At 39.0% G+C, this 26806-nt stretch overlaps 1 protein-coding gene across 2 annotated transcripts in view; it reads right to left on the bottom strand.

Annotated features, from left to right (window-relative positions):
- Positions 1–2637: 2637 nt before the first annotated feature.
- LOC119011288 (epidermal retinol dehydrogenase 2-like) overlaps positions 2638–26806 on the bottom strand; it is a 49538-nt gene continuing 25369 nt past the window's right edge. Inside the window, exons 5-7 of one of the 2 annotated variants that reach the window (XM_037084275.1) lie at positions 24678–24822; positions 18588–18713; positions 2638–4070 (exon numbers count right to left, since the gene is read on the bottom strand). In XM_037084275.1, the coding sequence (XP_036940170.1) occupies positions 3974–4070; positions 18588–18713; positions 24678–24822 (368 nt within the window). In that variant the 3' untranslated portion in view covers positions 2638–3973. Of the gene's footprint in view, positions 4071–15915; positions 16146–18587; positions 18714–24677; positions 24823–26806 lie in introns of those variants that run through there. The other variant, XM_037084274.1, reaches the window with a different exon arrangement.

The following is a 26806-nucleotide window of genomic DNA, read 5'->3' as shown; positions in this document are numbered from 1 at the left end:
CATTGGTGCAGTAATTCATGCAAAAGAACAAATATATATATAATTGGAATATATATATATATATATATATATATATATATATATATATATATATATATATATATATATATATATATATATATATATATATATATATATATATATATATGTTTGAACTAAAGGTTGTTATCTTTTTAAAATCCATAGGGTGGCAGTAGCAGTTCAGTTAAAAGACAGTCTGACTGTGCATCCTCCACCCTCCTCTTCATCTGTTCTCTGCAGGGTTCAGAGTATGGTTCACAAACCTCATGATGAGGAACACTTCAGCTCTGAAATATAGCTTTGTTCTTTATCCCACAGATGCTACCCAAGACAGAGGAATATGCCAAAGTGTGCCATCCATTCATGAGACAATATGCCAAATAAGTTCCCTGTTCTTTTCCCCTCAGTTTGTACATTGGAGTCCAGCATTTAACATTCGGTCCATCAGATACATTTTCATTGGTTGCTTTCTCTGTCCGCAAATAGTTAATCATTTCCGCCGTGTTGTAACAAATTGCCATAAATGTACAATTCTAAACTAGACGACACTGAAGCCTTTGATTCCAAAGAAATTTCCTTTTTTCACTATCACTACAACTATCTACAATCACGTTTGTTGACCAAAATAAGAATCAAAGCTTAGCAAAGATTCATAACATCTTCCTTCCTTCCATTTCATATTGTGTTATGAGATAAACACATATTCAAGACATACATTTACACACACACTTTAGGGACATTTGGTCAGCCAAGGCTGAGGCCAACATGCTCAAGGGCCTCGTGACATCCCTTTAAGTAGCTGGCATGTATGCATGCCTTTCTAGAAAGTGGAACATTCTAGAGTAATTGTTTTGCCCTGACCTCAGCCTTCTAAGCCAAGTTAAATCATTTTTATTCATAAAGCCCAATATCACAAATTACAATTTCCCTCAGGGGGCTTTACAATCTGAACAGCATATGACACCCGCTACCCTTAGACCCTTGATTGAGATTAGGAAAACCCATGCTTCCTTGGTCCTCCTCTGTGCTGTCTTTGGAAAAGATGGCCAGGGGGACAGATGAGTTTCCTTCAATCATCACTACATTTTTTTTTTTTTTTTCATCTCCATTCCCCCTTCTGCTGAGGCTAGCTTTGCCTATGATAGAGATGCAGGCTTATCAACATCAGAAAAGGAAGTGTGGGGTTTGGATTGACTGCAGCAGAACACCAAGAGCTGTTCCACTTAAGAGAGAGGCCCAAGGTGACTTTTACTGGCTGGATACATTCAAAATCTAGCCTGGGCGTTACGTATTTTTTCATCTCACCAGCCCCAGTTTTAATAGCCAGGCACCTGCATGTCTTGAAGACCTAACAGTACCCTATTACCCCACGGGAACGCTACACTCTCAGGATGCAGTGTTACTCTGTGGTTCCTAGAGTCTCCAAAAGTAGAATGTGAGGCAGAGCCTTCAGCCGTTCAGCTCCACGCCTGTGGAACTATCTTTCAGTGTTGATTCAGGAGGCAGACACCTGCTCTGTGTTTAAGAGTAGGCTTAAAACTTTCCTTATTGGTAAAGCTTATAGACAGGGCGAGCACAGGCTCTCTGCTATGCTGCCATATGCAGCCTCATTAATACATGTTACTAACTTGGCTTCTTCTCCAGAGTGTTATGCTCTCTCATCTTGCAGGTTCCTAAGCATGATGGTTGGCCCTGTTGCTGTGGTCCTACTTGACTGCTCCTGTCATCATCATCATCATCATTATTATTACTATCATTCTTATTGTTATACTTTTAGTATGAATGATGCTCTTATGTCAATTAGTAAAGCTGTTTTTACTGCTGTGGCTGTTGAATTGGCCCTTCTTCACAGTGTCCACAATTTCCAAACACAGTTTGAGATCCAGACAACAGCACACTTTTCAACTTGGTGTCAGTCCATTTGAGACTGACTTGGCCCAGTGGCGTTTCCGGATGTTAAAATATGGGTTTCAGGCTGCAAGGTAGTCTTAAGTTGCATTTGTAGATGCAGTGGTGGACTGTTTCATCCAACAATGGTTTTCCAAAGTTTTCCTGAATCATGTCACATTTTAGGTTTGGCCTTACGTGTAGAAGAGATCTTGCTGGATTCTCTGAATCTTTTAATGACATTATGGATTGCAAATATTGAAATCATTAAATTTCTTACAGCTGTCGAATGACAAACCTTGCTCTCTAACTATTTGCCCAGAGTTTCTCACAAAGCAGTGAACCTCGCTCTGGTCTTGCCAACAACTGAGTCTTTCTATGATGCCCCTTTCATACCCAATCATGATATTATCACCTAATATAAAATGAACCAATTTACCTGTGGAATGTTCCAAATATGTGATTTTTAGGCGTTTCACAATTGTCCCCGTCTTTTGCTGGTTGCTTGTTTCACTTGACAAACGTAAGAAACTTAAATATTTACAAAACCAAATATATTGTCTTTGTACTGTTCTGTATGGCTAAAAAATAACTTTTTAAAATGTTACACAGTAACCCAACTTTTTAGGATCAGAGTTGTAGATAATGTGATGAGACTGGGATCTTTTTAGTCTACTCAAAGAAGGACAAAGTTGTTGTGCTGAACAAGAATCTCAAAACACAGAAATAAATATTTGAAATTTAAAAATGTATTGATAAAAATTCCCCAAATTACAGTAAAACACACACATACTTAAACAATCTCTACATTTCTGACATTCTTTTTCATGTTTCCAGAACTGCCTGTATGAGTTTATTCAACAGTTAGCATGGTTAATGCAGTACATGTATACTATTAACTGCAATCCGCATAATACAGATAAATCAGTAATTAAGGCCTCTTACATATTTTGTGTTGAAAATGAAAATATCAAATTCTACAAATTACAGACACTCATTTGATGACAATCAGTTCAAAATTGGACTGGAAATTACATAGGAGAAAAAATACACACATTAACAGTGCTAGATTAAAGCAAAGTTCAAGCCATACAAGATATGTGGATATGTTTGTATGTGGTGACTACATGGTATTATACATGTAGTTCTGTAGCAATCAAGCAGTCTGTTTGGCCAACTAGACATTTAGAATGTGCTCACATCAGCATGACAGCACACTTTACTCAATATTACTCTGCCATTTCCATGGCAACACTGTAACTGCCAGAGCTGGAGCAAAAGCCAATATCTTTATTGTGATAAACAGGGTGTGATTTGTGGAAGAATCAGTGTAGGAGTGGGATGTTTCTGAAACGCTCTTACTCTCGAAAGATTTTGTGATTAATTGTCCAGCCCTACACAGCAGAAACGTGAAATAGGTTGAACCACCATGTTTGCATGTAACTATATATCTTTAAATGTTACAGTTACTGCTGAAAATCACAACACAGAAAAAAACAAAACAAAACAAAACAAAAAAGACATCATACATCTACTATGCAAATTAACGGTCAGTTTTCTACCCAGAAGTGACTGTTGCTGTTGGTGCATTGTAATGGTGATTGGGCCCATGAAAAATTTGAACATAGGAGCTTTGAGTGGTCTGGACCACAGAAACCTGTCAGTGTTCATGAGTATGAGCACCTGGTGACACATTTTTAAAATATACAAAAATGACATGTATATTTCACAATCTATAAGAAGGGGTCCTTCTGTTACCTGTAAATAGTAAATAGTAAACTAACAATAAAGAACAAAATAAATCAAGTACATTAAGGATATAATTGCTTAAAACATCATATATAGTATAAGATATTGAGAGATAAATAGCTATTTGTATTCAAGTATGATTCATTGAAATTAAGAGGAATTAAACTCTCAGATTCAATCCAACCACAACTGCCCAGTTCAGTATCATCACACCTATACACAGAGAGATAAAGCAAAACGGGTGTTGAGTGGACGGCTTAAAACATGTCTCCTTCCATTTGGTTATCCTTCACTTCTTATTCTCCCCTTTCTTCATTTAGTCCTGTTTCCTGGAGCGCCCCCTGAACGTGTCCATGAGGTTGAAGGCTCCTAGATACTGGCCCAGCAGAATGCCAAGCTTCATGGGAAGAATGCTGTGGAGGGAAACACAACAAATAATTTAGCTGGTCATTAAGACTTCTGGTCGGTCCTCATGTCTTCAAGATTCCATGTTAGTCCAGGGAAGGAATTTGGTTTAGCTCCAAAAACACAAGCCTAGGTTAGTGTTGGGCATGAGTTTTAGATAAATAAATTGCAGTACAATAACATGTGGTCTATACACTTCCTCCGACAGGGGCTACTTGATCCTACCAAGATTGGTATTGGTGGACCAACATAACATTATTAAAGATTCCTCCTAGCCTCAATCCTTATGCATTCTTTATATAAATGTGTTTATTATGTAATGTGGGTCCATTGTATCTCATTATTCCAAAAAATACAATCACAAATACTGTAAATATTACTGTGATGACACTCAAAGTGCTCTGTCACCTGTGTTTCAACAGGTTTGCAGAAACTCAGGGTATTTTAGGATTTAAGCCTGGACCTCTGTAGACGAGCTGACACTTTATTCTTCCTTTTTTTATTAACAAGCTCTATTCTCTATTCACCGTCAAGGACACAGTGTTGGAATATGTGAACATATCGTAGTTTTATCACAGCCAACTTTTAAGAGTTAGGTAGGCTTCGTTGTGGCACCTCCTTTTCCCTTTAGCAACACATTGGACTCTGCAGAGGCTCCACTAGAAAGATGGCGGAGTGAATTACTGTCGGCAGCTCTGCATCACTTAACCTTAATGATTAAAAATGTCTAATATATTTGCAGTAAGATTGGTGATGGAAATGAAAATACACTATTTCTCAAAACTACTGTATGCCTAAAACCCTCAATGCTTCCTCTTAGTAGTTTTGCCCTTTGATTACATAAGACATTTTCTCGGGTGTCTTCTCTCATTGTTCTTTTTTCTTTTTCTGGTCCATTTGTCTGAGGACAGAGCCATTATTCTCTATTAGAAAGCTTTTCATCTGTAGAACACAGCTCACATAAATGGAGATAGTGCTCAGCTGTCACCTTCTGTTCATTTTACATGAAAGCCATTGTATTCAAGCTTTTAATAATGCAATTTTGTATTATCCAGCTTTGTCTCTGCTCCATCTTTGAAGACATTCATTGTTAGTCAGAGGATTCTTTTTAGTCATCCAAAAGCTTCTAACACAGGCTGATTTATGAGGGGACGCAGGGGAGCTCCAGCAAATGATTTAACAGAGCTTATTTACATCAGCACAAATATAATGTTCCATTACACGCTATTTGTGAAACTGATTCTTATTGTTGACACTGAACAAAAGCATTAGCCTCTGGAATGTTTGTCTGGTCTAGAATATGTACTCCAGGGGCCTCATTTATAAATAATGCCTGCACAAAAAAGGGTTTAATATGTTGGTACACCAATTTATGAGCATAAACTGGGCTTTATAAAAACCCATGTGTACAGACATTTTGTGGGCAGGGGGAATCATCAACACAAATGGTGAGATGGTCAATTAGAGCCACATCACTGAAATTAAATGAGAGGCATTATTCTTTGCTTTATGATGCATCTCACATTTGATTTAACTTCAGATCACAGTAATGGTATGTCCACTTCATCATAAACATTCAAACCAAACCCAATTCTGCAATCAATAAGTAATGTTGGATGTTGGAGTCATTTTTGGAGAAGACCTTCATGAATAAATGAAATAAAATACAGGTCTCTTCTAACAGAAAGAGAAGGAGGGCACACTTTTAATAAATGGCACAATGATTTGTCAGAGTTGCCTTCAGTTTCAAATCCATGGGCTTCATGGTAGCTTTCGGAGTTAGACGAGTGGATGTTGTTGCATGCCTCTCAATCACATCATCATAATCAAGCACGGAGAGGAAGTGCTTCCACAATCCTCTGTCTGCAAGACACGGGAGACAAGAACTGTTTCTCTAGAAATAAGTTAAAAAAAGCAGCCTTTTCTGATTGGCGAGTCCATTTGTGATTTAAAAGTGATTTTGTCATCAATCAAAATTTCCTAAATATTTGTACTGAGACTCAACAACTGTGCCATTTAAAATTCAAATGTACACAGAACAGTGGTCTTTGCATATATTTTGTTTTATCTGCATTCAATCCAACTTTGATCAGACTGGTGTATGATACTGAAATGCACTGTGGGAGTTGTAGTTAGTAAGGTATTTTCTTGTGCATTTCTTTTGCTTTGTATTAATGGATCAATCAGGAGACTTTCAAGTCCATCCAAGCATGTAAGAGTTACCCAACATTGTCTATGAGAAATAATTATTCAACTTACAAAAACTGTACAGTCACACATGTGAGGTTGTGCTGAAAATAATGACGCCAAACAAGGCAAGGTAAATAGTTTATACGGAGAAATATAATGGTAAAATCAAAAACAGTCAATAACGGCCAATTATATCCCTGACGTCCAAACCTTCAAACACAGCCTCATTTGGCCATCCATGAAAAAGCTACTTAACCTCCCACTTTTCTACAGGAATACATGCTTCCTTGGGGCAACGCACTAGTTTTATTATTATCATTATTATTATTATTATTATTATTATTATTATTATTAATAATAATAATAATAATAATAATACTTGTCCACAGTAAGCTCTATGTGGTGCAAGAGGCAAAGACAACTGTCATACTGTAGGCCTATAGCCTTTATGTTACTGTATATGTTGCACAGTAGACCTTCAAATATGAGGTACAATGTTACCCACACAAGAACCAAACAGCCTGAGGTAGAACAGGTTTATGGTTATTGAAAGTGTTGTTACACAGAGTGCTGTTCATTGTTGTTTTGGAGTGTAGGAGGCTGAAAACCTTTTAAAGTGGAGGCACTTTTCAAGCATGATCAGTTTTATGTCCTGTCACAGTTTAACTGTTAGGAACAGTGAAAGACACTGCAGTCACTGAAACGGATGGTCACGCTCATATAAGAATTTGGCATCCTGATTGGCTGCATGATACTGGAAAAATATTATTGCTATATTTTCTTTTCCTCAGTATACAATAATGAAATTATTATTATATCATCAAATTATGAAATAGAGATAAAACAGCCAAACCATAGAAAACTATTCTATGGTACTACTAAAATAAACAGCAAGTAGCAATAAAATATATACCTCCAAAATTCAGCACCAAAAAAACAAATACACCACACCTCAATTCAATATTGGTATGCCTGTGAAAGACGTCCCAAAATACAATCCACTTGTTCAGTTCCAATCCAGTTCACAAACATAAAAAGGAGGACAACTGAAAAGTCTGCTCCAGGTTTCTACAGTAGAATCTACAAAACCATGACAATTCCCTGACTGACATTTTACTTGCTTCTCTCTTGCACATCATCCCAAAGCTTTAATTTGTGATCCAAGGACTGAGGAGTGAGGAGCAGGGACACACAAGAGCATCCTTCACAGGAGTCTTTATCCAAGTGACAGACCCTTTTATTATTGGATACATCACTGTAGTTTCATATCAGAGTGAAGACACATAGGACACTGACGTGTATTACTCCCAAGTCTCAAGTACCACTCCTAAGTTGTGTATTTTGTCACCTAATTCACCTGAGCGACGAGTTTGATATGTTACATCATTTCAATTTTCCCTGAAACATTTAGCCTAAAGTGTTTCAAGACACCGTCATTATACTGGGGCTATTAAATGAGGATTTCACATCAGAATATAATTGCATACAGAGGCAACTGATGAATAATAGAAACACGTTTACCAATAGAAATGGTTCCTGTGACTCTAAGACACAGTACACAGTATACATACAGACTACAGTTTCATACAGATCCTACACTGTCGATTTGGAAGAATTGCACTGTACACTACAGGCAGCAATTGCAAACACTAAAAAACAATATGAAGTTTATGTATTAAACAACCTACAATCATATCTAGGTAACATGATGTTTCATCATTTTCTGCTGTTTTATCTCTATTTATGTTGGTTTTATCTGCAGGTGATTCTTTTCTGTGAAGCACTTTGTAACCTTGCTGATAAATAAAGTTATTACTAATGTTTACCTTCACCACTAACATGGATAACAGGGCGGTATTGAGAAACGGCTGGAAATACATAGAAATATATATATGAAATAATGTGAATTTGATGGATACAAATGGAGGAATGCTAAGTAAAGAGCAAGAAAGAAGGAATGACAATGATCTACGAAAGTGGTGAGTAGTTGAGAGGAGGGAGGAAAAATGATGAGACGGAAAGACCGAATAAAGAAGACTGTAGGACAATCACTGATCAATCACTGTCATCGAGGTGCTCAAAAAATCATGCAGACATGTGACCTCTTTTCTAGCAATCAGAAGGCCTTTGTTCACAGTGGTGCACAAGGTTTTTGTGTCTAAGGACTAATGGTACTGAACAGGCAGCCTGTCTCACAAACAGAACCTTGAGTCTCTAAGCCTAACCCCGACGTGGCTGATGCTGTTTTGATCCGTCCTTGTGACTTCAAATCCCACCGGGAGGGTTTCAGTTCAGTTTGTTGAATGCTCGGTTTGTGTTTATTTTTGTCATTTCTTCATGGTTTCTACTGTTGTTGAGGAATCTACATAGTAAATCATATTGTTATTTGTCTTTAAGTGTGTTTATTGTTAATATTACCTACTTTGTTGTGCTATAGAGCCCAAGTCGGCATCTGGTATTTTATCTAGAAAACTGGCTGGATGTACTATGCCATTTCACTGTCTGACTTCTTGGAGTGGTCTGAAAAATTTCAATTAGGCATTTGAGAAACAACTAATTGATGAGTTTATTGAAATATCTAGAAGAAGATTTTGCATCTACACAAGTACCATCTTGCTTATTATTTGTGATTTTCTCTGCTAAACAGGCTTTGTCTTTTGATTTTGACAGCCTAATGATGCGAGACTATCAGCCTGCTCATACTGACCATGAGACAATTCACGACCTGCATAGTCTGTCATGTGACTGTCTAGACCAATCAAGTGACTGCTCACCTGTCCATACTGATCATGTGACTATCTGCTAACCTATAAATGTAAGACCCCCCCTTTGTCCTGCCCTGATGAGACCTTTGTGGCTGAAAAGTGTAGGCATGTTTTTACTGTTTCTGATTGAATTACCAAGATCAGTTAAAAGCTTTTTAACACATTACCCTCTTATGTGCCTCAGACTTTTTTCAACAACATGTGCTATCAAAACAAAACTTTTTTTTCTGTCAATAACAAATGTACTTTCTGCAAAGCTCAGCCTCATTCAATTTACTTCTGTCATGTGAAATGGGATCTTACTTTGAATCTCCATGTCAGCATTTGAAAAAAGTTGATTTAAGAAGTCTTGCACCATTTCATTTTTATCATTCTGCCTTTCTCTGATGTTGCCTTTGCCTCTCTGTTTCTGTTAAATCAACTGGTATGTCTGATAGTGTGTACATTATTGGAACTAAATCAATTTCCTTATGTGCTTCCATATTAACAACCCATGAACAGACAGCAGATGGAACTAGCCTTTATTGACAGAAGCTGGCATAGAATAGAATAGAATAGAATAGAATAGAATAGAATAGAATAGAATAGAACAGAACAGAATAGAATTGTATTGATGTGACTTGTAGCACTGGGTTTGCCATGTTCTAAAAGATCATTAAATACATATCTGAAGCCATGTGTATTACAAATAGTACTTATTTTCCCAAGCTGCTTTTCATCAGATCCTGAATTGTGAAGCCCTCTGTAAAGTCTGTTTGGCTCTATAGATTAACTACTGATCATCTTTCAGATGTTTATTAATGATGACTGTGATATTACAGGAATGGTTCACGGGTACATGTGCAGGCACCATAAAAAGCACCATACCTGCGTAACGGTGGTGCGTAAATGTCAGCTACACTGATACTGTTGGAGAGCCTTGCTGATGGGACACAATCAGTTGTATTTCTTCTCATTGACAGCCCTATTGTGGTGGAGTGAGCACATGTATTGAGACACAAAGATGTTAAAGAGCATTACTATGATTGTGTGAGTGGAGGTGAAGCTTATGAACATGTGTCAGTTTCCACAACGATGACATTTATAACTTAGAAATAGGAGTACACACAGCTTTATACATTGATGTAAAGAATGTATATGATTATTTTTGTTTCGGTGCATAGACACAGTTGTATTGGTTACAAATTCAGCCAGAAGATGACCTTGTGGATGTGAATCTTCATGAATGTTTCTGTGCCAAAGTAGTTTGTGTTCCATTCATTCATCATGGAAACATGAGCTGTAGAAATCATTAGAACTGAAGACTGACATGATGTACATGTTCTTGAGTATAAAAAGTTGATGATTTCACACTTACTAATTTTTGTATTGATTCTCCAAGAAACGCCATTCTTAATTTATGTTACACCAATGTGTTACACAAAGATCTGCACGTAAAAATCAAACTCTTCTTGTTGGTGTGTACTTGCAACTGAGTTGTTGAAAACCAGCTCAAAAATATCTCTTGACAGGAACATTATCATGCCTCATAAGGTGTATCTAGTCAATCACTTGTGCCCATTGTCATAATGACACCCAGTGTTTCCATAAAACTGATGGTTTCAATGATTCCAACTGCCATGCTCAATAACAGGAGGCTTGAGGCCTGAAGGTCATAAACACTCAGCCAGCTGATTTACTTCTTATATTATGTCTCTGTTTGCAGTTTCTGCTGTGTTAGTCCACTCTGTACTCAGTCAAGCTCTGCATTTATCACCTGATGTGCTCCGGGTGTGAAGCAATTTTATTCCCACATCTATGAATCCAACCAAGTACTTTTTATCCATCTCTTGTTTTATTGATTCATTCATCAACTGCTCTGTTCATCTGAGAGAAACATGCAGGTAGCACAGTATCTGGCTTGAAACTTGCATAGTATCAGCGTGAGGGGACTGTGAAGACATTCAGACTAATGACATCCTTCCCCACTGTGGTGATACTAACACTATCACCCCAGCATTGCGGAATTTCCTCTCAGCTACACATTAGTACCAGAATGACCCACCTTTATTTACAACTCTATGTGGACTAGGGGTCTCACATTCGATTCAATTTTCAATTTAAACAGCTCTTTCATTGTTTGACTATCGCATGTATATTAGTAAAGATCAACAGATCAATTGTTTGACAACTGTCATACTATCTTTTCAAAGAATAGTTTGAAAATGTGAATGAGTATTACAATAGCTTGCTAACTCTAACTTCCTAAGGAAAGTTTCCATTGTAAGGAAAGATCAAGTAATATTTCCTCCTCCACCTCCTCCTTTTCATTCAGACTCCTTTCTGATGGACTACGGGTCATTGGGAACTCTGCCTCACATAATGATGGATATGGATCATCAGACCCTGGGCTCTGCTGGATCATTGCTCAACTCTTTTTTACGGTCTCCTTATATCTGTATTTCTGTAACATCTGATGCCACTTCACTCTGATAATTACTGCTTAACTGCTAATAATCTTGTGTGGCCTGCCCTCTTCCAGGTCACCTGGGTGGAGAGGAGGTCATGTAGCCCGGGCACCACTTGGCAATGCTTCGTTCTGCGCAGTCGTCTCCTGGATCCACACACCTTACATATTATAATTTGTCTCAGACATTCTGTCAATGCAACTTGTAAACTGTGATTTGTTGTTCTTTTCTGTACACGTGACATCTACTGCATGTGTGTCCGTCCTGGGAGAGGGATCCCACCTCTGTGGCTCTTCCTGAAGTTTCTTCCATCTCCTTTTTTTCCACTGTTAATTGTTTTTTTCCTCAATATGGCAAATGTTTTCTCACACCAGTTACAGTATGGATGCTGCCATTATCTTTATAGCCACTGCACCGGCCCAGGGTCAACTCAAGATTAGATTTTCAGTCTCATATGCGTTCACTGATTGCCACTATTGACATCATATAAAATTTAATGTTCTGCCCAGCACCTATTGTGTGCTCAGTCAGCCTCAGGGATTTTCCTCTGATTTGAACTATCAAAGCTTCTTCTCATTTGTTCTCCCATATAGTGAGTTTGATTGGTCAGTTATTTCTACATTGTCCTGTAGTTTTGTCTATATTAGATCTGGGTGCTGGTTGCTTTTTATTTCCTTTTGTCTCTTTCCCTGTTTTTTCTCTGCTTCTGATAACATATTGTTTGAATAAATTGAACTAGCCCTGAACTCTTAATATGTAATTTTCAAAAATTAAGTCAACAAATGGAGGGCGCTTAGGGAAGTAAAATAGACAAAAGCTAAATGCTTTTAGAGGTGACGTGAAAATTGAAAAAGGTCTGTATGTCCTGGCACAGCTCGGTGAAGCACTGATGAAATTACAAAACAGGTCCAGCTGTGATGACCTTGGGTTACATTTACTCATTTATCAAAACTGCCTGTGCCCAGGTTTATTCTAAATGTGCTCATCAGCTTTTCAAAAGGGAGTGTGGGATTTATCAATTTTTAGCAAAGCTTGGAAAAATGAGACAATGTCAGCAGGCACTGTGTCAACCAGGCTCACTCAATGCACCAAGTGTTGTATGAAAATAAAAGACTACAGAGACAGAATGGAACTGGAGAGATTTTACTCAATGCAGCCTCAAGCATGCTTTTCAACTCATCCTTAACTGGGGAAAAAAAAAACCTTCTTGATTTGTCTGTTAATTACGGAGCCCCAGATATGACATGGTAAAAAAAGTTAAACTGTGGTCACAACATAGCTATAAGGTGCACACGAAATACTAATTTGTGGCCACGAAATAAGTGTAACACGCAATAGCCTACGTGATGTCCTTAAGGTGAGTGTCTTCTCTTATTCTGTTCTCGTCAATATATTGTTATCCTGCATTTAGGCAGTGCCTTTCACTGATCATCTCCTTTGAAAGTACCATCGCTTGTCCGACTCTCAGCTCAGGGATTACATAGGCCACATGAGCCGCAGTGTTTAATGATGCCACTGAACACAGCTGCAGTTACAGTAGTGCTCACTGTATCTATCATGTTGCCAAGGGAACCTATAGCCTATCAGTGATCAGAATCTAGTTTGTATTGATCTGCAGGTTGTTCTTGCTCTGACTAAACTACTGAAGGTGTCTGCAGTGTTCTCTGGACATTTGTCCTTCAATAAAATCACAGAAGATTTAAAGTTCACTATATTATAGGTCTAATTAAATAACTGCCTAAATGCAGATAACAAGATAATGACTAGAACAGAATAAGAAAAGACACTCACCTTAAGGACATCATGTAGGCTATTGCAGTTTCTACAGATGGTGCGCTCAATTTGCTTACCCAACTGTCCAGGAAAGATATTAATATTATATTATACTATTATGAGTATTTCGTGTGCACATAATACCTACTTTGTGGCCACAAATTTGTATTTCATGTGCATGTTACAGCTATATTGTCGCCACAATGACATTTTTTTTTGACCATATCATGTCTGGGGCTCTGTAGTTAGTGAATGTGTTATGGGAAAAAAGACAGTCAATCTTTTATTTAATCAAATAATTAATTCTTTCTTTGCAATCTCAACTACTTGCCACAATGTGAAAAGATCACAGCTCATCAAGTAAAGGCCTTGGGAGTTAAGCTGGAGGCTAAGCAAACACTTTAGAATACCTGAATTTGGCGAGTCAGTTGACCAACTAGGCAAAGTAATGAGGCACATTTTAGTGTTTAAATGTCAACGTGCTTGAAGTTACTCAAGCAATACTTTAAGAGCAGAATGAAAGATAACAGAACTTACTTCAACTGACACTGACATTCAATCAAAACCTGTACAAGCTTATGCAAACTAGAGAACCTGTCTGAGACACTGCACTGCACCCGGAGCTACAGACACTGAAAACAGACCTGACAATGTGAGCTGATTTGCCATGTACAAGAAACCGCCTGAAAACAATTAAAAACCACATATCTTTCAACGTTGGTTCCTCAGCCAGCTGTGTCTCTTCATGACACAACAAACAAGTTCAGTTCCACGATAACAGTGACAGTTGCTTATGTTGTGTTCAGAGAGAAACCACACTGTCAGTGCTGCTCTGCAGTGCATTTCCCCCATAAATCAATAGGGTAGGGGTTAGGGTTAGTAAGATCAATACCCCTAGTGATAAGATCCTCTGAAAAGCTGTTCTTAGGTAGATAGTGACAGTGAGGAAATCAAGGTTGTAGCAGCTGAAGATCAAAATATGTCTCAAAAGGACAAGATATTGTAGTGTGTTGGGGCAAGTGAGTGGAGTTTCCCAGAATACTTAGTTTGTACGTTTTGTACTTTGAGACAATGAGTTTCAGAACATAAGCCAAAGTCAAGCGTGTCTAAATGCGCTCTACATCACCACAAATGTTACCTGTCAACCCGTAATTGGTGTTGCTGTTCTTCACACCAATTCTACAAATGTTTCTAATAGATTACATTTGTTGGAGTAAAAGCCATTCTCTCACCATGAGTGAAGTCATGCAAATGGTTATTGATGTCCCGTCTGTATTAACATGCCTGCAATGAGCTGTGTCCTGGTGTCAAAATAACGTATATCCTTAAAGTTATTCTTTTGATTCCATATTTGCCCCAATAAAACTTATTTATGGGCCTTCAATACAATATATACTTTGACCCAGTGACAATGACTCTCTGGAGTTACACTTGAAAACACGAGTGTTTTCTCTGCTCACCGTCGTTACTGCAATAACTGAACCAGAATTTAAGTTCTCTCTTTCTGGAATGGAAAATCCAGAGTTTCCTTAATCTCAAGTTTAATGCACTCAGGGTTTTTGCTAATTCTGTTTTCTAAAACAGAAACTGTTGGTAATGTTTTTCCATGGCTGCCACAGGAACAAAGAGAAATAATTAAATCACAAAAGAAATCAACCCACCATCTGATCCACTTGTTACTCTACCCAGGAGATCTTCCCAATTAGCCACTGAGGATCAGCATGCAGCATATTGGGGAAACAGCCATTTCATCCAGATGAGTAAATTAGTGAAGTCAGGTGTAGTCTGGAGCCCAAGAGGACTCCCTTGAAGTCTGCAGGGACCTTGTGGATTAGATGAAATGCGAGTTTGGACAGCCCTCAAGACGTGTGAACTTCCTGGGAGCATGCCCAAAAGTCTGTGAATTTGCAAGTGTGGTAAAGTCTGGATATTTGGATGCAGCCTTGGTATAAAAGTTCTCAGTCTCAGTTCTCACAAATTTAAGTGCAGTACTAACAGTGCCACTTGTTTGTCATTAATAAAATGACACCATATGTCTTTAACGCACGATTCAATGGGCACCACATTCCACTTGTACCATCAGACAACTATCCCCATCATGCTGCGAAAGGTGATATCATTCAATTCTAGGTGGCATTACAGAACAAATTAAATTCGGCTGACTTTGGTAGCAGACGAGTGCAGAATTTTGTGACCAATTTATTACTTTCAGTAAGCATTGCATGGTAGCAGATATCAACAGATCGCATACAGTCCCATGTAATTTCTTCAGGAAACGCATATACTTAAATTTTACTATCTGATATTTCAGAGCGGTCTCTAATTAGCAGATTTAACCAAATCACTTTTGATGAAATTGCCCAAAAGTGTCACTGCACACTAACTTGAACTCTCTCTACAAGTCTGTAGGATTTCGGATTCAGCGGGATACTTCAAAAAAAATGTTGTCTTAAAATGTTGTCTTAAAATGAATTTTTTATATTATATTATATTATATATATGTGTGTATATATATATATATATATATATATATATATATATATATATATATATATATATATATATATATATATATATATATATATATAAAAAAAAAAATATTTATTTTAAGAGAACATTTGTGTTACACATATAGCCTCAGGGGAAAGCAGCAGTTTAAATATGAATTAAAAATATTGTTATTTGTTTAAATTGTCTATTTATTAGCAAAGCATTTATAAGCAATACAATTTATAGAGAAAAAATATGAATGTTGTTGAGATGCACAGAAGTTGTTCAGAAAAACATGGTAATAATGTTGACCATGTGCTACTGCAGTTTGCAGGGCTGTCTGAGGTTAGAGCGGCACTCTGTTACAGACAGTCCCAGGTAAGAGCCAATGAGGGAGGTCAGCTTCCACTGCAGAACACTGAGGAGGATGATGGAGGGACAGCATGAGGGCAAGGAAGAGAGACATTTTCAAGGCGTCACTTATCATCAGTCATTATTAGCGACACAAATGATAATTCATATTTCATATGAGCTCATTCATGCGTGCTTGCGCCCTCCCAGAACTCCCATTGCCCACGCTGGCTTACTTTCATTTTTAAAAAATGCGTCCGTCCAATTTTCCTTCGGGCGTTGATATCAATTTATAGCAGGTCAGCTTGGGTACAGAATGTAATTTGTGCTACTGTCGGAAAACGGGTCAGATGCGGTTTAAAGTACGCCGGGTTCGGGTTTGCAAAATAAGACCCGTGCAAGACTCTGATCTAAGTGTCCATTTTAATCATCTAGCTAATTATCAAGCTAAATAAGCTTGCTAGTCATCATGTTAGTTAACGTCAAGGACTGCAGTGGAAGACGACGGTAAAATATTTCCTTTCTCCAACACTGGATTTTTTTATGCCAACGGCTGAACAAACTAGATGTTTCTGATACTCTTCAACTCACCTTAACAGTCAGTCATAGGCGACTTTTTTGTCATTTCTTAACTAATTCATGGCTGCTTCGGAGCCTCACACAGACCCACCATCTGTCACCATGTATGTGTGTATGTGTGAGAGGAGGAGCCTCCGAGCGTGTGAAGCGCACTGCTTCAGGTTTCGAAAACAGCTTCCTATTATTATCATTTTCACTAATACAGCTCTGAATTAGCATTACTGAAGTCATTTTAAGTAATGAAAACAAAAGAGACTGACTGAAATGTCGGTATGCGCTGGAAAGGCAGAAATATTAATCAATGTATGGGAAACACTGAATTTTTAAGGTGTGGTGGCTTTTATTTTGCCATGGCGGTGCGCCACAGTCAATTACATGAAGCGGAAACCCTGTAACTGTTAGTCTACTGACATTACTTACTGAATTGAACAATACAGCACACTGTTTACTGTCTACTGACAGTTGCTGCACAGTGCACACTGTTAATTCAATCCAAACTGAGTGTATTAGTAGTAAACATTTGTCTGATTGTTAATCATAGCTGTTTTAAACACTGATTATTACGAGGAAGCAGAGGATACAGACAGTCAGCTACATCCAGTGCAGACAGATCCAGCTAATGGAGATCCAGACACAGCACAGCTTTTCATCAGATCCAGGATGAGCAGGTGTGTTTTTACACACTGAGGTTTAAGCAGGTGAAGATAAAGATATACATAACAGTAAGAAAAGCACATGTTCCCTTATGTAATACCTATTTGAAGGTAAGCAATGTCACTTTTCTAGATTTGGCTTATTCTAATCTATAAAAAGAAAAGGAATGTCCACATGAAACAAAGAATTGCATCTGACTGTATTGGATTATATACTGAAACCAGATCGAAAAGAAATGGAAATATTGATTTGTTCCATAATAAAAAAATGTCCTCCCTGAATTGTATCGTAGCCCATGTATTTAGATATGCATCAGCTCGTCGTATAAGATAGAGATGCACAACTCTAGGAAGCACCGTAGAATTTTCTCAAATTAGTTATGTGAAAGAGAACCAAGAGATCTTTCATTGTAGAAATATAAAAGCTATGAGGATGATCATCTTTGAATAGACCACCTTTACTAGTCATGCTGACCTCAGGCCATTTATGTGACCTTAAACTTTCGGGTTCATGTCAGGGAGTAGAGGGTGGACATGTGTTTCTCACAGCAAAGCAAACCTAATGAACCATAGAATCTGGGTGTGTCACGCATATGTGGAGAATCTTCACAGTTGTTCTTCTCGCTAATGTCACACCTGCACGCACTACAAGACTAAAAATTACATTTGGGGAGACACGGTCAACATGGGCTGTCTATTCTTCAATGAGGAGGGAGGAAGCAGGAGGGGAGATTTTAACTATAAGTTTGATTATCTGTGAACAGTAGTTGGCCTAAGCTAGGTAACGTTAGCCTCAAGGGCTAGGGTTGTTAGCCATTGCTTGGCAACACAGAGAGACAACCATGACGACAACCATGACGAGCCCGGAGCAGTTCAGGAGGTTTAAGACTGGATCTGTACACCCCTCACCTCACAAGATCATCTCAGACTACCTTTGTCCCCGGCCATGATCCCAGATGTCTCCTCCAATTGTTGAGAGGGGCAAATTGGGGTTCAGTCACCTTGATACTCCTGTGTGAGCCCCGCCTAAATCTCATCTAAAGTCATAGGATCATATCAACAACCACTGTTTAACTATACTACTTATCAAGATGGCAGTAATGCTCAATTCTGTTGTTTGCCAATAGAAACCAAAGGAAGTAATCAAAGTACTATTTGAGGATCTTACGCTTTCACATTTTGATAATGGAACTGTGGAAGATCCTGATATAAGGTGTGGAGAGATGTGTGTAACTTTGGTACAGTAATGTGGAAGAGAAGAGAAAAGGTTGACTAACTTCTTGAGAGCTGCGATGAGGTACATGCTCCTGGGCAGCAGCAGGTAGACCTGGTCTGTGAGCACAGCATGGATGATCTTCTTGACTACATAGTCTGGATCCAGGATTGGCAAAAGCCTTGGCCACCTGATGAAGACAAGAAAAATAATTAAGTTAAAATACAACTGCTTACAGCATCGAACCACTTACCAACTACCATTACATTCTGTACTTGTCCTTGGAGACATGACTTTTGGCTTTGCAGTTTTCTTTATAATGGCATTTCCAAACAATCTGTATTACTTTAATTTGACTGATAAGTTACTTTCAACTTTATAGCATGTCCTAGCAAGGCTATGGCTGAATGTCCCACTGTGGGGGAGAGTGGAATGGGGGGCACAGAAGTAGAAACAAAAAGCAAAGACACAAATACATCAGAATGCTGTCTGTTGATGCAGCTCGGCATTCAACCCAATCTCACCCATGAAAGTTCACACTCTGCAATTGGATTTTGGACTTTCTCACAAACCTCAGACATTTCAGACTGGCAGTCACACCTCCTATTCGTTAGCGCTCAACACCAGAGCTCCCCCGGTGCTGTGTGCTCAGCCCCCTCCTGCTCACACTGTACACCTGTGATTGCACTCCCAGATATGAAGAGGATGATGTTGTACATTTTGTGAAGAACATCACCATCATCAGCTGGATTTAAAAATGATGAGTTGATATTGGTATTTTAGAAAAGAGGAGGCACAGAAACACACCCCTGTCTATATCAGTGAAGCTGAGGTGGGGCAGTGCAGTGTGTCTGGAGAACAATGGAGAACTTGTCATGGACATAACACATTTTCACCTCTGTAAAAAGTACTGTGTAATTTGTAATTCCTGTGCCAAGATCTTGTCAACTATTTAGAGGAGTGATAGCGTCTTGACAGGAAAAAACACAAATGGGCTTGCAATGTGCACATCCAAAGACAGAAAGGCTCTGAAGTGGGTGATTAAAACCCTAAAATACATCACTGGTACCCATTTACCAAGCAACAGTGATATCAGTGAGGTCAGGTGTCTGCACAAAGCTTTAAATATGGGGATAATGGAATAGATGTTCAGTCAGCGTCTCTCAGAATACATTCACAGTGTTGCACTTGATGTTTAAACAAAACCTGCCAAAATTCGTCAGATTTTTAGTCAGATTTTTTTTTTCCTCAACACATTCCATGGTGTGTTTCCTGATGTTTACCAACAGCAGCGCAGATTGCTCTCCATTTACAACTGTGAAATACAGATTAGCAAAATGCACAATGAATGATGCTTTTAGAATGAACTGTGAAACTGAGAAAAGGAAAAAACCCTACATGCATGTTGCTCACTTTATTTATGCACACCTTTGTTATTACCCTAATAATTCTGATGGTCAAGATCTCAGTACACTATGCCTCTAAAAGAACACAGTCTAAATGTTTGATAGGAAATCACTCAGGATGTGTATACAGTAATTTAGCAGAGATTAAGCATGAGACCCACAACTGAGTCTACCACTGTCAGAAAACGTACTCTTAGGTCCACTGGTGCTTGGTGAGATACACAGAATACATGTGTAATCGAAATGTGTTGTTTTGTGGTTATTTAAGGACCTCAAGGTACAGATGCGAGAAGTAGAAACTGACAGGCGAAGCACTTGGTGCTGGCGTAGAGCATGTGTCCTGACGGCCTGGGGGTCTTGTTGGATGGATGAAGGCAGGGAGACAAAACAAATATGGACACAAGTCTCCAAACACCTCTAAAACCTGACTGCAGGACATCTGGGAGTGTACCACAATGGTGTGTGAGTCGCAAGAGAAAGAAAAGAAAAAAAGATATTGTCAGACTCACATCAACAATCGATACATCATGACAAAGACCCCGCTATTATGTGTTTGTTGTATTCTGTTAGTAGTTTCTTATACACATCTGTGCTTTGCTGGAGCTACATATGGGTCAAGTGCAAAAGGGACAGTGAAATCCAGCTCAAAGTGATCTTTTAAAAAAAAAAAAAAGCCTCTTGGACCACAGAATTCTGCCTGTTTTTTGGCTAATTAGCATAAACTGAAAACCTGTAATGTGGATTATTATTTTTTGATATTGACTCCATTAACACAAGTTGGGTATACAGCAGTGTATGACTGAGTTGCACATTTATGTTATAAATGAGCATGATCAGGCAAAAAACAATAGACAACAGACTTTGCAGAGGGCGGCACTTAGCAGGATAATGCCCGTAACGATGTTGTTGATCTTAGAAAAAACTTAGAAAGGAATCTTCAGGCCGTGTTAGGGAATAGACATACTCAAATATTTTGAGCCAGAGGGCAGCATAAATGTGAAAGGTTTCTATCTTTCATCCGCTTCATGGATTAGCATAGAATTAGGCTGGCATGATCTAGGGTCATAACTTAGTTGATAACAAGTTGGTAAAAACTGTGCTCCATTTATTTCTGACAAAATTACTCATCTTTTTAATCTTAAACTTCTTTAAACTTCTTAATTTCTTCGGGGGTTACTACACATGTCCCACTGCATAAATGTGGTGACAAAGCTAATATTAAAAACAATCAACCAATTAACTACCAACTAAACTGAGTGCAGCACCTGGACAGTTGATGGTGTGCACATAACAAAAAAACATGAGATGGCTGAGCGCAACATTCAACCGGCAGCCACACCATATGCAAGTTTTGTCGAACTAAACTAAAAATATTTTGGAAACACAAGAAACATGAGAAACCACATTAAATGTTCCCCCAGAGGAAGAAGAAAAACAGTTGGTTGTAGTTGCTTCTAGCTGGACGAGCATCGAGCAAGCGATATCAAATTTTTCACCCAACTCGGAAAGGGCGAGGCAAATTACAAACTCTATTGCGTCCGTATCCAGTCGCGCTTCGTTGTGCACCACTTGCATTTCGTTGTGAAAAAGCTGTTGCACTGTGTGTTGAAATGCAAGTGGTACGTAACATAGCATTGGGATATGCTCCATATTACCCATAACTGGAGGATTTTTTGAAAGGAGAAGTCATATTCTTATCTTTGGCTAAGAGCAGCTTTTTCTTTAAAGGTCCCATATTAGGCTCCACAGTCCAAAAACATGCTGAGGTTAATTGATTATTCTAAATTGTCCGTAGGTGTGAATGAGAGTGTGCCTGGTTGTTTGTCTCTATGTGTAGCCCTGTGATAGACTGGCGACCTGTCCAGGGTGTCCCCTGCCTTCGCCCTAAGTCAGCTGGGATAGGCTCCAGCCCCCCCGCGACCCTGCAGAGGATTAAGCGGCGTACATATAATGTACAGATGATGGATGGATGGTCCCATATTATACTGTTTTTCATCAATTTCACACAGCTGTCAGAGGTCCAACAACACTGTACTCGAAATGCATTGCCCCAAACCCATCCGTGGTCCTGAATTTCAGCTGTCTAAAAGTCACTCTACTGAGCGCTACTGAGAGGGTGAGACTGATCCTTTTATGAGGATCAGTGTCGAGGCAAAGCCAGCTTCGTACTGACCCTCGTTACTGAAGCAGTGCGATGTGAAGTGGTTAGCGCACACACATACAAGCTAACACGAACCGCAACCGTTGTCACTGAAAATGAAACGCAACCACTGTCCCTTGTGTTGTTCTGTAGCTGGGACAGAAAATAGGCACTGATGTTGATTTTTACAACCAACAACAGAGCAATCTGCGTGTCTAGCTATGAGCGACGACATTGCGAAACACTGCTATTTTACTGCAGGAGACACCGAACCTCAGGGATGAATGACCCCCTCTCAGATATCTCCTATCACCATGCAGAGGAAGCCGAACTATGAAAATGACTTGTTTTGTTACATAACGAAAGGAGCTGAATCTGAACAGCCTGCAGAAGCACTGTTTTACCAGTGGGTGGGCTGCAGAGACCATGCAGGAATCGTTTGCTTTCCTCATTCTGGGAGTTGGCAGGCTCAGAGAGGACCAGCATATATATGTAGAGATCAGAGAAATTTTCATAATTTGGGGCCTTTAAAGACACAGAAGAAAAGTTAATCTGTTTATTTTTTCATTATCAATGACCAAAAGTAGCTTGATTCTAAATAATCGGTTTAGAATTGAATCATTGACCACTGAATCGGAATCGAATCGTGAGGTGCCAAGAGATTCCCACCCCTAATTCATGATATTCTCAAGAGCCAGAGATATTGCAAAAATAGTGGTTATTTATACAGAAACAGAACTACTTTTTCCATGTTCTGTGGGAAATAAATCGTTGAAGCTGTCTTTTTCATCTGTCTTGGTGATGTTATCTATAGACATGCCTCTGTCTCCACTCTTACTCCACTAGACACAGTTTATCACCCCGCGGTCAATTCAGTACTGATGACCGTTACTCCACTCATCATATCATTATATATGAAAAAGTCGGGTGGGCACCTTTAACAGTGAGACGTGATAGCCATCGGTTTGTGTTTCTTTTTAAAGGCTTGAGGAACAACATGTCACCATATATCAGCTCTTTATTAAACTGGTCACAGAGTCACTATTCAACATGCTCCAGTGATCATATAATGTTCCAATTTCCCTGGGTAAACACTATATTTGGGAAACTGCTTTCAGTTTCAGTGCTCCATACACTTGGAACATCTTACAACGTACATTTGAACTTGACAGTTATACCTATAGGTTAGTTTAACACTTTGATTTAAAACTATTCAGCATTTGAATTTGACTGTTTCTAACTACATGCTGCCCTGTATGGTTGTCTGCCATTTATGTTTTATGCACCTCTGCTTTATTTGTTTTGTCATGTTTGTGACTACCTTACAGGGCCTTTTTTATCTGTCAGGAGTCAGGACCTGTTACATCACACATCAACAGAACAGCAATCTGGAGGGCTAATGTACATGACTAGCATGTCACAGCAGTCAAAGTGTGAAAGATGCTCAAAGCTGTTAAGAACTGAGATGCACTGACTTATTTCTGACAGAGCAGAAGAAGGTGGTAAGATCTGAGGACATATGTCAATTTTGCTGATTAAGAACCCCAGGAGGGGTGGAAATAAGGTGCAAAACATAAAAGGGCCAATGATCAGATAACCTGCCATTGTTTATCTGAACAGCAGGAGCCTGAATGACAAAAGTTAAAATGAAGTCAAGAGTGTGGGATCTGTGACAAACTTGGGAAGATTGTACAAGTTAATGAAATGGAGAAAAGCCTGGGAAAGCTGGTTTGATGGGCAGCAAATGTGGAGGTTGAAGCAGGAGTTGACCATTCAATCTTCCAAAGCAATAATTCATGGAATTTATATTCCCCAGTCGACATGGGTTTACAAATAAGCCTTTGAGTTAAGGAATTTGTATTCTTAAGGACACAATTCAGAAAAAAAGATCTAGTTCCCCAGGTCATTGCCAGTTTTGTCAGAAATAAGAAATCTATATCATGGGTTAAAATAAAGTCATTTAGAAATGAAATGACATTTACAAGCACCATGTCTTCAAGAGGTACTGCTTCATGAGATGTCAGCAAGATTGCATAGATTGGATAAGAGAAATGCAGCTATATTTGTGGAATGATGTGGTTTATTTCAAAGAGTTATTCTTACTGGTATACTGGCAAAGGCAAGTGCACAGTAACTGGTGCCTGAAGAACATAACCCCAACACTTTGGGGAATTTATAGTATGGAGAGAAGACATGCCGAGAGAATGCTTTGAGTTAAAGGGTTTAGGTTTGATGGAAGTGGTACTGCCAGGGGAGGACAGCAGGGGAGGCTGATGACAGAGAGGAAGAGGGGCGTGTCGGAGTGTGTGTCATGTGAACAGCCATGCATGTGGTGAGGACTGGACCACATGCTGAATATTGGCCAACAGGATCTGGCTACCCTGAATATTTTCAACAATATATTGGACAATCATCACTTGAGACTGTTTTCACCCGCTGCGGATGCCTGACTATGTCACTCACCTCTGCCACTTCATGCCTGCCTCGAGCTCCAGAATAAAACCTTTACATGTGCAAATTAATTTTAATGAACAGTTTCATTTCAGCTATGAGTGCCAGTTACCTAAAATTAAATAAAAAATATCAAAGGTGAAAAAAGGATACCTACTTAGTTTGACAACCATCGAACATTCCAGTGTTGATGAAGTACGGGCACACAATAGTGGTCTTGACACCGTCTTTTCCAGTTGCAAGCAGCTCCAGACCGACTGATTCTGCAAAACCTACTGCTGCAAACTTACTGGCACAGTAGTCTTGCATGGAGAAGGGTCAGAGAGACAGGAAAACACATGTCAAAAGAATCACCACATATAAGGAGTCACAGACATCAGTTTATACTCTTGTTGTTTAACTGAAGTCTCATTTAGATAGTACACATTCTAACAAGTCATGAAATGGTAATTAATTACTTAATTTCCTGCATATGGACTATGACAGTGATTTTATACAGGAACCCCACCACCTATTCCAAAATACTGTCAGTTTTCAGTGAGTATGTACGTGGTTCAATAATATTTTGCCATCATGACAGACAGGACAGTCTTTACATATGGTTTCCCTAATCATCAAATAAAATGTTACGAACACCAAACCACATGCACTGTTTTTGCTCATTTCAACTGAAACAGACTGACATAGATGGGCATTACAGTGATATTACATAGATTATACAGTACAAACCCTGTTTAACTTATGATAGAAACACTTCAACCACATGTCCAAGTCAGTTAAAAATAAAATAAAGAAAGAAATAAAATGCCAACTCAGACATTTTTTTCTGATTAATTTTCCAAAAAACTTTAAACACTGAAATTTGCTTTCAGCCTATTATCATTCAAACATTGTACATCTCAGAAACAATATTTCTATTAATCCTGTAGATCCAGACAACTTTATCTATGTAAAGCATGATGAGAACAGCTTGTTTATTCATCCATCCATCCATCCATCCATCCATCCATCCATCCATCCATCATCTGTACACATTATATGTACGCCGCTTAATCCTCTGCAGGGTCGCGGGGGGGCTGGAGCCTATCCCAGCTGACTTAGGGCGAAGGCAGGGGACACCCTGGACAGGTCACCAGTCTATCGCAGGGCTACACATAGAGACAAACAACCACACACTCTCATTCACACCTACGGACAATTTAGAATGATCAATTAACCTCAGTATGTTTTTGGACTGTGGGAGGAAGCCGGAGTACCCGGTGAAAACCCACGCTTGCACAGGGAGAACATACAAACTCCACACAGAAAGATCCCAGGCGTCCCAACCGGGACACGAACCGGGGATCTTCTAGCTGTGAGGCAGCAGTGCTAGCCACTGGGCCACTGAGCAGCCCCTTGTTTATTCAATTAGGGAAAATAAGATAAGTATTTCTAAGTTTGTGTTAGGGTTTTCAGGGTTGCATAACGTCATGTAAGTTCTTAAACTCCTCCATACTCTAAAAACACAGAACATATGTCGCAGCATGGCTTACTCTGTGCAGTTAAACTGGTAATGATAGAACAAGTCAAGTGGAAAAGCTGCATTAGAGAACTGTCAGCCCCAGGCTAAGGGCATTCTCACACTAGCACAGTTGGAAGAGGTGTGCTACGGCACGGTACAGTTGAACATGCGTGAGCACAAGCGCTGGTGCGCAACGTGGACATGAAGTATAATTATGGGTATTACGCTGCCTTGCATAAACAAGAAATCCATCTGGCCATCTGTGACCAAACCAACACAAAATAAGCCACAAAAAGTCAGTAAATGTATTCATCTTCTCTGTATTGTTCTCCATTGAGCTGCGACTTCAGAGCAGGTAATCAACTAAGCCTAGGGGTTAAGAACAGAGTTCAGAAACATACTGCATATTGTATAGCACTGGCTGGTATATTAGGAACAATCATGCTTGAACACAGATAAAGCTATAATAAAGATAATACTGTATCTTTTGAGACCAAAGGTTTTCCGACCTTGACTGGACAAAAATGTGGTATAGACCAAGCAGTACAGCCTCTCCTCAACCCTAAGTATAGAGGATGTCATATGCCGAACAGATTGTGAAGCTCTTTCATGCAAATCTGGGATTTCGTTGATTTTAAAATGAGCTCTGGTTTCAATGATCAACACGTTGCCAAATTTACCCTCTCTCTTCTTGTTGAAACTCTGGATCTTGCTGTTATAGAAGGTTTAAGGCAGGAGGCCATTTTTTGACAACCAGTATTTGTCACCTTTCAACTCATTCTTCT

This window comes from Acanthopagrus latus, chromosome 21, assembly GCF_904848185.1.
Source record: "Acanthopagrus latus isolate v.2019 chromosome 21, fAcaLat1.1, whole genome shotgun sequence".
Lineage (NCBI taxonomy): Eukaryota > Metazoa > Chordata > Actinopteri > Spariformes > Sparidae > Acanthopagrus > Acanthopagrus latus.
The sequence above is the reverse complement of the archived record's forward strand: the minus strand, read 5'-3'. Positions and strand labels throughout refer to the sequence as shown.